At 36.9% G+C, this 16,359-nt stretch overlaps 1 protein-coding gene across 2 annotated transcripts; it reads right to left on the bottom strand.

The window, feature by feature from the left end:
- Positions 1-1,480: 1,480 nt before the first annotated feature.
- On the bottom strand, positions 1,481-14,897 carry LOC148862627 (oxysterol-binding protein-related protein 1D-like). Of its 2 annotated transcripts, none has more exons than XM_088979668.1 (8): positions 13,730-14,897; positions 12,017-12,373; positions 10,590-10,677; positions 8,807-9,237; positions 5,118-5,273; positions 4,477-4,785; positions 2,701-3,045; positions 1,481-1,856 (listed from the first exon to the last, which is right to left on the bottom strand). In XM_088979668.1, the coding sequence occupies exons 1-8, from the start codon at positions 14,279-14,281 to the stop codon at positions 1,680-1,682; spliced, it is 2,415 nt and encodes an 804-aa protein (XP_088835794.1). In that variant the 5' UTR covers positions 14,282-14,897; the 3' UTR covers positions 1,481-1,679. The 2 variants fall into 2 exon arrangements, with proteins under 2 accessions (XP_088835794.1, XP_088835793.1); XM_088979667.1 differs by having other exon boundaries at positions 2,701-3,060; positions 13,730-14,828.
- Positions 14,898-16,359: the final 1,462 nt, after the last annotated feature.

Here is a 16,359-nt window from a genome sequence, read left to right as displayed (position 1 = left end):
ACTGTCCCCCATTTTTCACAAACAATTAATGAATAATTAATAATCAGTCTAGGTTTTAACACTTCAGTTGTTCAGACTCTCTAGACAATTAATTAACTATTATTTAATTAAAATCTAGCATAGGCCTAAAGCTGTAAAACACAATGGGAAATTTCGAATTTACCATTAGAAAAGATAATAATTATTAATTAATAAGTATAAAGTTTTAAATAGAATATTATATATTTAACAGGCTTAATTAGATACAACCATTAGTTTGGTTTTTGGTTCAGTTCAGTTGAAAATTTCAATCAAATTGAACCAAAAACAGATTTTTTGAAGAAACAAAAACCGAACCAAATTGACACCCTCGATTTTCAATTTACCATCCGAATTTGAATACCCCTACTTCTCATGGGATTTTCTTAAAATCTCTGTTTTATTTTTGATTTTGAGCTCTTTAGCTATTGCTACTGCTTCAACAAGTAATTTCTACAAAGACTTCAACATCACATGGGGCAATGGTCGAGCAAAGATACTCAATAACAGGGAGCTTCTCACTCTATTCCTTGACAAGGCCTCTAGCTCTGGCTTCCAATCCAAGCACAAGCATGAGCTTCTCATATCTGCATCATCTACTTATGAGCTTAATGAACGGCCTTGTCATCTAATTAATGACAACGCCTTTGGCTTTGGCTTCCAATCCCATACACCCTGCAAATAGCATTCTCACTTGCTCGATAGAACAACTGAACGATGACACTTTGCGAGCGAGTTGTTTACTCTATTACAACACATGGCTAATCCCCAAAACCTAGGCAACCAAAGCCGATCCTTGGAAAGTAGTGAAAGAGATGGCGCCTTCCACCTTCAGCTAGCTGCTTATCTCTTCCCCAGCTGGCTCCCACTCCACCTCTCCTGTAATCTCCGATCCTAATATTTCCAACCCTAAAACACCTCCTTCTCCTTCTTCTTTACCGATTAATAATATGAACAATACCTCCTAATCTGATTCCGAGACGCATAGTCAGATTTAAAAATTCAAGGGTAGCTCCCAACTAAACCGAGGATTTAATTGTTCGTGTGTGTGCAATGGTCCTTTTCCATTCGTCTTCTTCCCCGAAGGTTTAACACCGCTGTTATCTCGTCCGATTGGCCACTATGAAGAGCTCGGTTTTGCCACTGTTGAAAGGAAGAAGGGAGAGGGAGAGAGATGAAGGGTAACATTGGGTTTAAAAACAAAAATTTATATTACGTGACTATGAATTTTGACGGAATATTCTAACTGTAAGAATAGAGCTGACCACGTGACTATCTTGAATTAAATTAGATATAAAAAAAAAAAAATGGAAGCGAAGCTCTAAAAGAAATCGAGTCTAGACCAGGGGTAGCTTGCAAGCGACCTTCGTCGTGTCTAGGAAGTAGGAAATTGGCCATGTCATCAGATTTTTTTAAGGTATGCTCGACAACTGATAAAGTGATAAGCAAGCATTGTTTAAAAAAAAAAACGAATCAAAATTAATAGCCAATAATAAATGTATATAGCATTAACATAGATTACGTGGAAGGGGCTTGTTCCTTAAATAACTTACAAAAAGATAACTCCGTATATCCCACCGACTAGGCACCCTCTAAAAGTAAAATACATGTATGGGAATAAAAGGTTAGTTGACCAAAATGTGCCCTCATCTCATCGCATCTCATCTTTCCTCCGGACAAGGAGAACCTTGGCTGCTCTGTCCAAATATATCTGGAATCCCATCCCATTGCCTCTTTTCCCTAGCTTCCCAATAACCGCCAATGTAACGGTAACAGCCATCGTCCTTGTCCTTTTTGAACCATCTTGGCTGCCAACCTCTCTCCTGCAACTTCCTTGCCTGTATCACAAACGGACGATTTTGTTGAAATTACTCTTTAGCTTAGACGATCCAAGTATCAGGAAATTCATTCTGAAATGTATGCATATGGATGCATGGAAAGGAAACATGATACTGAGTGCAACCTTCAGTTTTTAGCTTCATTGGTCACGATAAAAGGTAATAAAAATGGCAGTAAGGCAAACCTCGGGAAAATTGCCTTATTTTGCACAAAAGAGACAGAAAAATCCCCAATGTTTTTAAGCTTCTAACTTCATCATGCTAATATATAAAATAAATATTGAGATTGATTTCCATGCCCAATCAAGATAATATGTCCAAGGCAACATGGTGGAAATGGTGAATGTGTTTTTCCAATGACGCCTCTATTGCTGAAGACTGGGCAAACCACAATAACACTTGGGCCAAATCCGTAGGGTTCGCAATGGGCCACATTAGGAACCTTGTTTCCTAATGCTAAGTAGTTAACATCAGAATAATTTCTACAGAGTACATAGTCCCAGCACCTGCATTGGTGGGTGAGAGCAGGAGGACAAAAAACATAGGCATTATCAAAAATAAGTTGAAAATAAATAATTAATTTCAAAAGGATAAGATACTAATAGGCTTGCTTGGACCAAGACCCGAAAGGCAGTTCAAGTAAATCATTTATGTTCAACCAAAAGTTTGGTTTACCATGGAAAGGAAATAAAAGAAATAATGGATTTTATAAGACAAAAGAGCACTCTACCAAATAAAAGTTGACCAAAGGTATCTTGCATTTCATTCATTTTGTACGAGGTATATAGAAATGACATCCTAAGTTAGTGAATGTTAAGAAATAGAAGCATCCATTGGAGCATACCTGTCTCTGTAACTGCTCTAGTCTGAGCTTCTCTGCATTTGCCAGCTCATAGTCCCCATTCTCCAAATGCCTCTGATCTGGCCTGAGCCTTGAGTCGGTAGGAGGCAACTTATCCAGTAGGCCAGGTGTCAGTTCGTTCAAAGAAATTGCAAAAGGTGTAAGGTTGTAACGAGTCTGGGTAACAGACTTGTCGCGTTCCCACAACAGCACAGCTTCCGACATGGGATCATACCCTTTTGGCTTTATAGTGGGATCCCCCAGAACATAGTACATTGCTTCATCCCATTTCCCCACCAGCATTGCCACTTTGTTTCCAGTTCTATTGTCCTGAACAAATCCTTGCACCTGCATGTTTATATTCTTTTATTTATTTTTCAATATCATGACAACAAGAGGGGAGTGAGAAGGTGTAGCCAGTGGACACCAGATCTAATAAGAGAATTTACCACTTGTGTGAAAAAATTTATGATGACAATGCGAACAAGTTACAAGCCAAGAAAATCATCTCCTCTTTGATAAAAGGGTTATCTTCCTCCCATTTTCTTTTTGTGGATCAACAAAAGTAAACTATATCAATGAAAAGGAGAAAAGTAGAAAAAAAAAGATACCTGATATACAAGTCTAATTAAAGAAAATAAAATTAAAATTAAAAATAAACTTCCCAAATAGTAAAACCCATAATTGGGGTCCATCTGAAGTACATGTTCATTGATGACCATAGATCTAGCTTCCCCAATATGATGGCATGGCGTCCAAGGGTCATCTGATTTATTTACACCTATTCAATAACAATCTGGGAAAGACCTTCCACATTGACTGTATTGAAAGATGAAACTATGGAAGGTATCAACTGAGACCTTGAAGTAGTACCAGAGTCTCAAACCAAATTGGGCCTCAGACCCAATGATCAACAGACCAGAGTAACCATATCCCCATAACCATCCAAAAGTCCTCTTGCTTTAGATCCTGGGTTCTCAATACTCAATAGAGCACGGCATGCAGGGATATGCCAAAGAAAGCACTGATAGTTTTTGGAGTTGAGAAAGCAAAAGAATTGGGTTTTGAAAGGTTAATTATTGAAGTGGATGGTCTGCTAACATCTTGGTGGATGGTCTAGCTAAGCAAGGGGCTCAGAGACAATCTATCTATGGGGGATTTTGACTCTGTCAAGTCTATTTGTTTATTCCACAACTTGTTTTTTTACTTTCTCATATTTTTAATAAATTTCTTTCGAGTTACTGATAAAAAGAAAGAAAGCACTAATAGCGCCAACTTTAGTAAATCGCTCACATAGCCAATCATCTTTCTACAAGCACCTGATCTTTGAGTATACAGTTTGACTTGTTTGGCAGTCCTAGTTATCAGTAATAAATCCACTATCTTTTTAGACAACCTGACGAACTCCCTTACCAATATGAATTTATGAAATTTCATTGAGAAAAATAAGAGGGTTTCCTCATCTCAGGAATCCACACTTTCCAATTCAAGTGGTGGGTGGAAATTTTTATGTTTAGAATGGTAGGATACTAATACTAGGATTCGAGGAAAAGGGCAAGTACTTCAGGTCTAGATGATAATTTATCAGTATTTTGTATAGTACAATGGCTAGGGATTGCTTTTAGAGAATAAGCACATTAAAAACAATTAGGGTTTCTTCACATATAAAGTAAGATAAAAGAAAAAGGACAGAACTAGCAGAACACTCAAACAAAGGATTTCTCGGCCTATAATCTATCGTCCTGACAAAAAGAGGCTATGGAACATCTAAAATAGTACCTGGTGGGGATTTCGATCAATGATAGACTGTTCCTTGAACTTGAGCTTGCAGGAGTAATTGCCACTGCCTTTGATACACATGGTGCCATAATGGTCACAGTAGATTTTACCCAGTATAATATTGTAGATAGAAGTGGTGACCTTGCTCCACTGGAATGTCTCTCCATCTTCAAACTGAAGGGTGAGAACTCCAACAGGATCAAGCTGTATCGAACGCCCCCAAAACTTGCCTTTCAGATTAGAGTCTGCCCAGAATTTCCAGCCCCTCCCATCACAGTGACAAGCAACAATCATTGGGTGGTGGCTCACCTGAATCAGAGCCACTTGTTACAGGCTAGAAGTTTACTACAAAAATGTCTTGCTCTGGCTAATTATAGAAATTAGAAAGCTAAGTATTTGCATTTTTTGTCAAAAACTAGTGTGGCTTCTTGATTCCTGAGGGTATATATTAAGGAATAAAGTAAAATAGAAAAAAAAAAAAAAAAAAAAAACAGGAAAAGAAGAGTTCCATCTTCATCTTTCTACCATACAGCATAAACAAATGATAGATCCATGCTCACCTGCAAAACCAATATGGCACAGAAGGGAGAAATTTACTGTTAATAAAACCAAATCCTTTAAAAGGAACAGTGACATATAACCTTTTCAGAGAAGAAACGGAGCCCTTTATCTGGATAGTCAGCCTCATATGTTTCCCCTAGTAGAGGATTGAAAGGCTTGCACTGTCGACCTTCTGTTGAAGAATATCCAGATACAGCAAAGGCTGCAATGTTTAAAATTCTCATCAAGCTATTCCCCTGCACCATACACAAACCCCCATATTCAACCATAAGCTCAAACATAGCTCAGCTGATTCCATGCAATGTAAGATCCACCAAGAAAATACTATTATTTCCAACTCAACATTAGCCAAACATTAATTCTTTGAAATGTTGCTATCAATTGAATGGATAAAGCAAAGCAGGGTTTGAAAAATGAAAGGTGGCTAGAAGCGAATAAAAGAAAAATAAAAGGTGGCTAAACAAATAGGGTAGAATATTTTTGAGTCACTTGGATGAATGCTAGAAAAGTGGTTATATACCCTCTAGACATTGATTGACCACACCATTTTCTCATTTTTGAGTAATTTCAGGTTTTTAAACCATAAACAAAAGCATTCTAAGAAAACCTATATCTGCATATGGTATTATATGAAAGCAAGAGATTCGATCTACCTTAAAAAAGATCACATTCCAAAGTTTAAACATCCATCATATAGATTCACAGATACTGACACCAAATAGATGTCAAATAGGGCTGCACACTAACCATTTGTCCAAATCCAATCTAATAATATGCACTCACTTATAAAATTAGTGTCTGTATGTGAATAATTAATGTTTACCTATTGGTAAAGGTGGTTTAAATGTTCTATGTTTACTAAAGAGTCATAGGTTAAAGTCTCATAGAATACAATATCAGACATTTCTAGTGCATTTTATTAATAATATATAATATTTTGATAATTTTTAATTTGATTTATTAATGATTCAAAGAACCAAGTACAGAGTACAGTATGAATATGACAGATAAGATTTAAACATCCATCATATAGATTCACAGATACTGACACCAAATAGATGTCAAATAGGGCTGCACACTAACCATTTGTCCAAATCCAATCTAATAATATGCACTCATTTATAAAATTAGTGTCTGTATGTGAATAATTAATGTTTACCTATTGGTAAAGGTGGTTTAAATGTTCTATGTTTACTAAAGAGTCATAGGTTAAAGTCTCATAGAATACAATATCAGACATTTCTAGTGCATTTTATTAATAATATATAATATTTTGATAATTTTTAATTTGATTTATTAATGATTCAAAGAACCAAGTACAGAGTACAGTATGAATATGACAGATAAGATTTGATCTGAATTTTAATTGTAACAGATCAATTCAAATCTGATCCATTTGCAGCTGTACTTTTGAACGCTGTAAATGGCAATTTTATAGAGATTTGCATGACAAGATTAATGGACAAAGCAGTCTCCACCACACAGTACCAACACCACCAAACAGCAATCATGCTACGGTTGAGGCCCAATAATGGCAATCTGGAATACATAAAGTTTCATGAACTCCCCATGTATGTGCCAACTAAAATAAGGGACCTATAACCAACATAGATGATTTGAGATAGAAAAAAGCAACAAAAAAACTAACCTGAGAATGGTCCAAAACATAGTTGCCTAGGTGTTGTCAAGGCAACACCTAGCTATTTGGTGGTGTTGTCAAGGCAACACCTAGGCAACAAGGCACCCATGGAGGGTCGCCTCACTTAAGCACCTAGCTATTTTGTAAATGGTGCTACGAAATATTTTTATAATTCTTTATGTTTTTGGGGATTATAATAGATATAATTTTTCAAAGTATAAGGTACAGTATTTCAGTAAGATCAAAGTGACAAAAAAATAATAAAATAAAATAAATATAATTAAACTAAATTATTAATTTTTTGGTTTTATATACTAGTTTCTTTTTATTATTTTCTTATTTGTTAGAGTTTAAGCAGCACATGTGTCAGTTTTAAACAATAGTAATAGATGTGCAATAATAATGGACAAATAGGCGTTGACTGAAATTTAAGCTACCATAGGGTATCAACAATTTTTATTTGCTCAATACCGAATTTTTCAGAATCGAGTGTACCAATACTTTGAACCATGCTTAAACTGATAAGCAAGGAAGAACTTAGCCCCTAGGACAAAAACATTGGCTTAGCCCCTATATTTACTGAATTTTCTTTTCTTTTTTTATTCTCATGAATAGATGATAACTACTAGTAAAAGATGGTTGGTGGTTTCTATGGAACCTAGGGTAATTGCCTTAGGATTCATGGTATTATTTAAAAAGAAAAATCCATTGCCTAAATGATGCCTAGATTAGGTGTCCACCTGGCAACTAGGTGAGAAGGTGCCCCCTTGTTGCCTAGCCTCACTTGGGCGCCTTGAAAACCATGGTCATCAATACCTCAACAACTTCAGAGAAGCAGGAAGATTATAGATTTTGAAAGCAAAAGGAGCAAAATGAGTTCCAGGAAAAGATGGCAGAAATCATGGTGATTTTATGGTCAGGGAATGTGTCAAAGATGACCTTGTTTGTGTCAATGGCACTTCTAAGTTCTAATATACCATTATCTGGTACAAATGGAGGTTGGTAAACCCTGTCAGCACAGCCGAAATAGCTGGCAGGGTGGGCCACTGGACAAAGTTCTTTTTATTTTATTTTGAGCAAAAAGTAACTGAGATTATATTAAGAAAAGGAGGTACATGTGAAGATGTACATCAAGAGCAAAACAAAGAAAAAGATTACAAAAGCAGAGCACCGTCACTAAATAAATATCTCTATGAGTCCAGTTCAGCTTAACCTGGCATTGAGTCCAGTATGTCTCTAGCTTCTGCCAAAAAAATGAACCAAACTCCAAGGCCCACTGGACAAAGTTGTCAGCAGAATGAATATGACTCAATCTCAATTTCTAGCCCAAATTCAAGTTTAGGCTGGGTTTCATTCACAACTTTGAGACATAAAGAAGCTTGCAATACCTATTTCTCTTCAACTTTCTGTTTTCTCTTATTTCTGATGAACAATACACTGCCTAAAATCTTTTTTTTATTTTATTATTATTATTATTTTTGTTATTTATTTATTTTTTTTTTTGGGGGGGGGGGGCGCAGTGAACCTTTGAGTTGCTTGCAAGTCACGACACAAAAGGCCTCAGTGTTCCCACAATACCACTAGAGATGAAAGTTTTGACTGTACAACGCCCCAGCTTAAAGCCAAAGACAATTGATCCCAGCCAGGGATGCCAGTATGTTTAAACTATTAAGGCACTTGAGCTTGGGCACTGGGGGATGCATTACTTTTCAAGTCCTAACACAATACATGCACTTGGAAAACCCATAAAAATATACCACTCAGACTTGCAATAGGACATTTACATGTGGACAAACAAAGTCAAACACAGCAAAGATCTAAGACAAAAAAAAGTGGGCTTTGACAGTAAAAATCGCTAAACTGGATGACATAACTTAAAAGTGGGCCCAGTACTAATATGAAACAAAGAAAAGAAAATCATTTATAAAGTTCAGGGAATAACCTATGTTTGGATGACAATATAGACAAGTTCAGAGAAAGCTTGAACAAATGAGAAAGATTATTCTTGACATAACACGTACGCCTTAATGCTAAGGCTGACATACCAACTACCTGGGTAAAAATGAAACAAGCAGATCATGCTTTAAGGAACTGCTTTGCCACAAATCAAAGCACAGCAGAGGACCTGACCTGCTTGCCCCATTCCAGTGCTCGATCAATCAAATATGAATACTCCATGTCTTCAAAGCATTTCTGCAACGAAGAAAGTGGCTCATTGAAGTAAACAGGGAGGCAAACTCCTGATAGGTCTTTTCCAATATTTTCTTTGATTATTGACCATAGACCAACTGGTTTTTCTTTCTCTTTTGGTTCAGGCAATTTATTCCTTCTTTCGACATAGGGGTATTCTATAGTCTTGATCTCCATACCACCACTACAGGCCTTTCCCATAGACTCCCTACTGCGGTAGGAAGCACTTCTTAGAGACTCTGAAGACAAAAAGTCCCTTGTATCAAAAAATATTCCATCATCTTCATCAGTTTCAATATCCACTCCATCTTGACTTTCATTATCTGCATCAGAATCACTTCCACTACCTTCAGACATGATGGAATAGAAATCTGAGACAATAGAAGAAAACAAGAAAGATAAGACTTACAGGAAATAAATACAGCTATTCACAAGTTGTTCAAATTGCTAAAAAAATAACATTTTAACCTTCAGAAAGCAAGAAATCATATTCCTTATAATCAAAAGGTACTTCTGAAGAATGTGATGTTTAGAGAATCGTTGGGACTTTCAGTAGCAAAGAAAGAATTTTTCTAGTTTTGATAGGACAGAAAATCATTATTTTTTATACAGTCAGAACCTAACTGGTTCACTTCTTAATAATGGTTGAGTCAAAAGTTACAATGAATATGACAAGGCCTCAAAGATTCTATGAGACAGTCAGGATAACTTCAAATTCACTGCTTAATTCATTCAGTAGCCACACTAGGTTGGACAGGTCTTATTAATGATCTTCTGTCCTCCTCCAGGCTCCACCAGTCCTAAACCTTTATTCTCTCACCTCACCTCAGCTGCCAATGATTAGGATTTCTAAATTGGCCACCCTGAGTGAGAAAAAAATGAATTTGAGTGGCCATGTCCACATGAAAGTTCCTCGGCCATGTGAACTGCCTATTAAAAAAGTGCACCAAATGTGCAATGACTGAACATTGATCTTTATCCACCTAAATGAGTGCAATGTGATAAGACTTGTCTACCACTATAAGATTTAGTTCCTTTTCCTTCCTCATTCCTTCTCTCTTCTTACATTATGCACTAGTGTTAGTCAAAGTCTGTAGGTTTGTTGTGATTTACTAATAGAGGAATAAGTGAAAAATATTCAACTGGATGCCTGAACAAAATATAGACAAACATGATCAAGACCCAAGAACTGCATAAAAAAGAACATGTCCGACTTCTTTTCCATTTTCACCTTTTAGTATATTGTATTTTTTTTAGCTGATTATATAATAAAATTAAAAGCAAAAAAGAATACTTGACTTGCCCCTGCACTGCAAGTAAACTCAACCAAGTTATATCCTAAAGGTGGTGTGAGCCAATTCAACTTCCAGGTTTTCCAATATGGCCCCCAGGTAAAACTGTCCTGTCCAGTGTTTGGTTGGGACATATAGATACTTTATTGAAATAAAACATTATGTTCACTATGAAGCAAACTCTACTCCTGAGAACAATATTTGTGAGAGAAATCAGAGTTGCACAGATATTGAATGTATGAGTAAGTAAGTAACAGATAAGAAAGTTGAGATAAACAAATCATAAGATGATAAGATCAATTAAATTATGAGATGACCAAATTATATCCTAATAAATGTCATCAAGCAAATACAAATAATGTCCATACATGCCAATACATAGAAACTTAAAACAAATTTGAAATCAAGGGAAATTTAAAAGCATTACAAACCACTAAATCTTCCATTCCCTTGTCCAGAACATGACTTACGCTCCTTTGTTTCATCCACAACAGTTGTTTCCAGTTCTACTTTCTCTGTCTGGAAAAAAAAAGGCAAGGATAATTTGGTTAAATTATTCTCTCTATATTATCTTCTATAGCCTGCCCAAGCAGGATTAAAGACAAGGAAAAACCACATATAGACAAATGTGGAAAGAATTGGTGTGGACTCTTAAAATATGGGAGCACGAAAATATAAAGCTACCCTCAATCAATTCCAATAAGCACGAGATCTTCTCAGTTAAGTCATTATTTGGAGACTATAAATAACATAAAAAGTTTACCATGCAAAAGAGCATCCTCAGACTTTACATGGAATGCAAGTACCTACTGAAATAATAGCTCGTGAATATCTATTTGATGTTCACAAATAAATAATTGAATCCATATAGGAATTAGGAAAAAAATTTCGACACCAGTCAAAATAACTACTCCCGTTGTAAACATTTAGAGGGTCATATAGCATCCATACCTTGCCATCCAACAGATATTTAAAACTACCATTTACAAAATTTTGAAGTAGAATTTTGCTCACAGATTTTATAGCATCTGTATAGAAGGGATGTACATGGCTGTCTTTTTGTTATCTTTTTGACATATTACTACAATAGCTTACTTCTCAAAAAAAAAAAAACAAAGCGATTGGAAAATTTATATTGTAATTTGAAACAAGTTGGAAATAACATATTATGAATTTACCACTCAAAACAGAAAGAATACAGCTCACCCAACAACTTGGTGAAGAACTTGGCATTGCTTTCAGTAGAATTTTTCTCATTGAAGATATACAACTATAGTTTGGCAATAATATTAAATTAAAAAAATAATAATACTGTGACAGGTAGAAAAACATGAACCAATGAGTTTAGAGGTCATGATATACAAAATGATAAGAAGATTTAAGCTAAGAAAGTGAAATATCAGTCTTAATGAAATCTGAATGAGTAAAACACTTCAGCAGTTCCTCGTGAGAAAATCATTTTGAAGTTTTAATTTTTAATTTTTAATTGTTAAGAGGAAAAAAAAAACACTTTGCAACATTGTTATGCCTCTCTACATTCTTTGGTTCTATTGTGTTATATATCTAGTAGTTAGTGGATTAGTATAAAAGTTGTTTCAGTTTCTTGGATTCTATAAATCTATTGTATTATTTTCTTATAAATAAATTGATTGCATTGTTGAGTTAAGTTGACTTATGAATGAAGAAATTTTCTGTTTTAAGAGGCCAAACATCACCAAAGTGTTTAAGGAGGCTGACCCCCTCAAAGTGGTCTTTTCTCTTTTTTTTCCTAAAAATTCCAAATTTTTTCTGTTAGTTTAAGAAAGCACATGTCACATTCCTTTAAGCATACTGGAAAGAAGCTCATAGAAAGAAATACCTCTAACTGCCTCAATGTATCAAGCAGAGCAATATGTTTGCATTGAAGAGCCTTCAATTGGCTCTGCAATTCAGAGAGTTCCAAGAGCATAATAGATTCACAATCTTTAATAACTGTTTCACTCAGTCCTTCCTGCAGTAACCGTGACCTTAGCTTGTCCGTTGATACCACAATGTCATCCAAGGGTGGAAAATCGCTGCTTGTGAGCGTCCTGGGAAAAAGATCTTTAGCAGACAGTAATGCATCAATCCATGATGCCCTGTCTTCTCTCGATACACATCGCAAATGGAGAGTCTTAGTGCCCGTGAATATGGAAAGTCTTTTATCATCTGATTTGCTCGCACGAATTGATGAAACCTGCATGCAATATCATTTAAGACATACTGACCACATAAACATATGATAGCGTAAGTAATTGATATAAAAGAAAATTTATGTAAATATATGGAAAGAATATAGCTGGTCATATATATAGGTCCCATTCTCCATCTCCCATGAGCATGTAGAAAATTCAGAACTATAAATATTTGAGGAAGCTAGGAGTTCATTTATGTGTTAGACTAGGTTGATCTTTCACAAGTAATTAGAAAGCCATAGCAAAAGCACCTGCCAAACAGTTTTGATCAGAGTGATTTAGTGTTTCCCTTTTTTTTTTTTGAGAAAGGATAACTATTATATTCAAAAAGGGGCAAAGGGGGGGTGTACATGAGAAGATGTACAAAACCATCAAGATCTCACAACTATAAAATCACCCCACTAAAGGGGGCAAACTATTAGCACTATACCAAAAAATTTGGTCCACCCCAGATTTGGCCAAAAGATCCGCAATTGAGTTCAGCTCCCTTGGAATCCATCTAAAGCCGCAATGCAAAGAAGAGGTTATTTCTGAGATCTCATTGAGGGAATGACCCAACCTCCAAGGGCCCTTTTCTGGGTGGGAAGCCCAATTAATAACATTTCTGGAATCCCCCTCAATGAGAACAGAGTTCAGCTGCAGAGGTCTAACCATTCTCAGACTCATCACCAAAGCTCTGATTTAGTGTTTCCCTTAATTGTTTTACTTGATAAATATAATGCAGGATTTGGAGACATCTAAGCTGACAAACCACCTTGTCCTCTATTTCTTTCATTCTGATCAGAGGCATTTCCAGATATTATTAAATAATTTCATGTATATAAGAATTATGCTCATGCATTTGTGAAGTGATGTTTGTTGCGTATAAAAAATGCACGTCCATGTTGTATGAGTATTTCTAGCACACTCCTCTGGTTTGATTTCAACAAAATTACCGATTCGGGGCAACTGATCACCTAATGTTCATCCCCCTCCTCTAGGTTCTTGGAAATAATTACTTTTGGGGTTTTTAACAGTAAAGAGGACCTCATAACACCTCAAGTAAAGAATGATCCCCTTATTTGCATATTGATGCAGAGAGATTTTGCACATGATGTAGGAGTTCCAGCGGAACAAAGAAAACATACAGAGGGGGAGAAAGAGGTCTTGAATCCTCGCCGTTAAATCACAAGTGCCCAACTACATACTCGTAGAACTAGTTCTCTTTATTCTATGTAAGGAAGATAGGGCATCCATGATCCATGGTTGTGCAAATAAAATTTGTTATTACTTATTAGTATCACCCTGCACTTGCTAGAAACTAAATGAATAACACAACCATTCAACTAAACCCCGGGGAGAAAAGGAAGGAATCGAACCTTCAAATGTATCTCTCCGAAGGGCTTCCACCGCTTGGCAGACCCACGTAGGCCATTGCCACAGCTGGCCTTTCTCATATACCTCAATGAATAGTCTCCAATCACCTTAACACCCTTCTCTCTTGCAGGACTCATCAAAATCTTGTCCGGCCCGTGCACCTTATAATAAGAAAGAACCCCGTCCTCAAGCACGAACAATCGAGACCTCCAACCCTTGCCGTAATTCACCCACTTGTAGAGAATCCCGGTTACACTGCCATTCACGGCACCATTACCACAGCAAGCCTTGGAATCTCTGCCTTCTACAGTCGTCTCTTCGAACTCATGATTCCCAACAGCAGTAACAACAGTAGTAGCAGGAGACACTCCGCAGTCCAGATCAGTACCAACCGACGAAACCTGAGCCGAAAAACACTGCTTGTTTGAACCAATTCCCGCACTTGTAACAGAGTTGTCATGCCCTAACGGAGTCTGTATCGCAGATTTGGCTACCCCAGGGTTACTCCGGTCTCGATCGATCGAAACGGGAGCAATGCAACACAGAGGATTCATCTCAACAAACTCAACTCAATCGTCAAAAGAAGGATGGCAAAAACAGAAATATACGTATAACAAAATTGGAGAAACAGCACTAAGACCACGATGAATCCGTCTCATTTCATCGGAATCTCTGTCGAAACGCCGAAGCCGAAGGGTGCCGAACCTTCGGGCATTTCCATCGGTGTAGATGAACCCTAGATTGGAGGAAAGAGGAGGTTAAATCAGTCCACTCAGCGGAGAAAAACAGCACCCGATCGGAGGTCGAAAGGGTGAGCCTTCCGAAACTTTTCCGAAATGACATAAGAACGATAAGGTTCGAACAGTAAGTGGATCAAACGATCAACCAAATGAGAGAGAAAGAGAGAGAGGACAGTTATATCTAGCTGTATAAACAGTTCAGAGCAATTAAACTTGCAGACTGCAACAGATCCATTAAATTCGCTGATCAGTATGCAACAGTCTAGTTTGAAAATACAAAGAGAGGGGAAAGACTTATAGTCTGTTCGGACCGATAAGAGGCGGGTAAAGAGAGAGAGAGAGAGTAGAGAGAGACTAGAGAGGGGCGTAGGTTAAGCTTTGCCTAACTTTTATGTACGGTCCTGGTTGCAACCGTAATGATTGTAGAGACAGCTAACGTGCGCCATTTGGAGTACAGTTATAATGATCGTGTGGGGAAGCATTGTACGTTGGGCAAGAGAAATTTTTGCGATGGACCCCACAACCCTCCTCCCTGTCCCACCAGGCCCCACCCACCCCCACTGGACCCGGTTGGTCTTTGGTTCGAGAAACGGAATGATTGAAATATCCCGCCAGAATGACGGGAATATCCTTGATATTCAACGTAGCTGAGGCTGTGAGACGGTTGATGGGAGGTGGTGTTTTTGGAGATTTTAGGCAACGAAAATGATTAGTGCACAAAGGGACGACAAGCTTGGAAGGATCCGTGAAATGGAGTCGGGGGCTCGGGGGTATTTTTGAATGTGCGCCCGCGATATAAATGCTTGTGGGCAAATTGTACGATATGCTTTTGCTTTCAGGCCTGAGCCTTTACTTGCTTTCCTTTTTTATCTTTAGAATATAAAAAATATATGTATTTATAATCGTATGGTGGACGTAAGATCAAATCAGTATTCAGTAATCAACTTCACCTGCGCTTTGCAGCCTAAAATCCTCCGAGTCCCATGACGCACGTGGCCCACCACGAGTTTGTCGATCAAATGGATCTCTCTATCTCCCTTTTTTTTTGTTAATATTGCTATTCCAGCACTAATCTTATATGCTTTGAAGACTTTTTATGTATCTTTTGCCACGTGTTGTCACATGTTATATCCATCAGAACCCCTCTATCATTAGATTACCTCTGTCTTTAGTCCTGACAGTGACAGAAGATTTTTTTTTTTTTACTTATAAAAGACAAAAAAAGGAATCTTATGCTTCCCTTATTATTTAATCCTTCTATATTCATCGTTGCTCTTCAATCTTCAGTATGCCAAATGATCCATCAAAAAAATCTTCAATGCCAATGTTTTGATTTTTGAGAGAGAGAAAAAAAAAACGGAACTGGATTGGATCTTTTTATCCGGATCATGGGGTTCGTAATGGTAGTTAAATGGTGAATCCCGAACCCGTTTAATCGGATTTTCTCTGAAAGGCCTTGTCATCAACCCAGTTTGGAAAGACCATAAATACAGGTACAAATGTGCACAGTGTAAATATATACAAAATGCAAAGTTCTACGGTCTACGTATTTGTATTTGTATTTGTATTTATATTTATACTCCTTTCAAACTGGGGTGAACGACAACATATGAATATAAATATTCTTGATGATAAATACAAGGGTTTCTAACAGATAAAGGGCAACTTTTGACCCTTAATATCAATAAAAATAATATTTATATATAATAATTAAAATATGATAGCATTTTGAAAAAAAAAAATCAAGAAATGGCATTGAGCACTTTTGTTCATCTTCCTCCTCTGGCTCTTCATTCATGTGAATGGAACATGATTTTTCCATCACCACATCCATCTAAATTGCCGCGGTAGGTTAAGGTTGCCAGCAGCAACTATGATCATATACTCAATAC

This window comes from Nelumbo lutea, chromosome 3 (assembly GCF_056320005.1).
Source record: "Nelumbo lutea isolate HS-2025 chromosome 3, American lotus-T2T, whole genome shotgun sequence".
Lineage (NCBI taxonomy): Eukaryota > Viridiplantae > Streptophyta > Magnoliopsida > Proteales > Nelumbonaceae > Nelumbo > Nelumbo lutea.
This window is presented reverse-complemented; position numbering and strand designations above follow the sequence as displayed.

Coding starts and splice junctions, on each gene's coding strand:
- LOC148862627 (XM_088979667.1), bottom strand. CDS start 14,281: ATGAATCCTCTGTGTTGCATTGCTCCCGTTTCGATCGATCGAGACCGG. Junction 12,374..13,729: donor TCGGAGAGATACATTTGAAG/GTTCGATTCCTT, acceptor TATTGCATGCAG/GTTTCATCAATTCGTGCGAG. Junction 5,274..8,806: donor CACTGGAATGGGGCAAGCAG/GTCAGGTCCTCT, acceptor TGTATGGTGCAG/GGGAATAGCTTGATGAGAAT.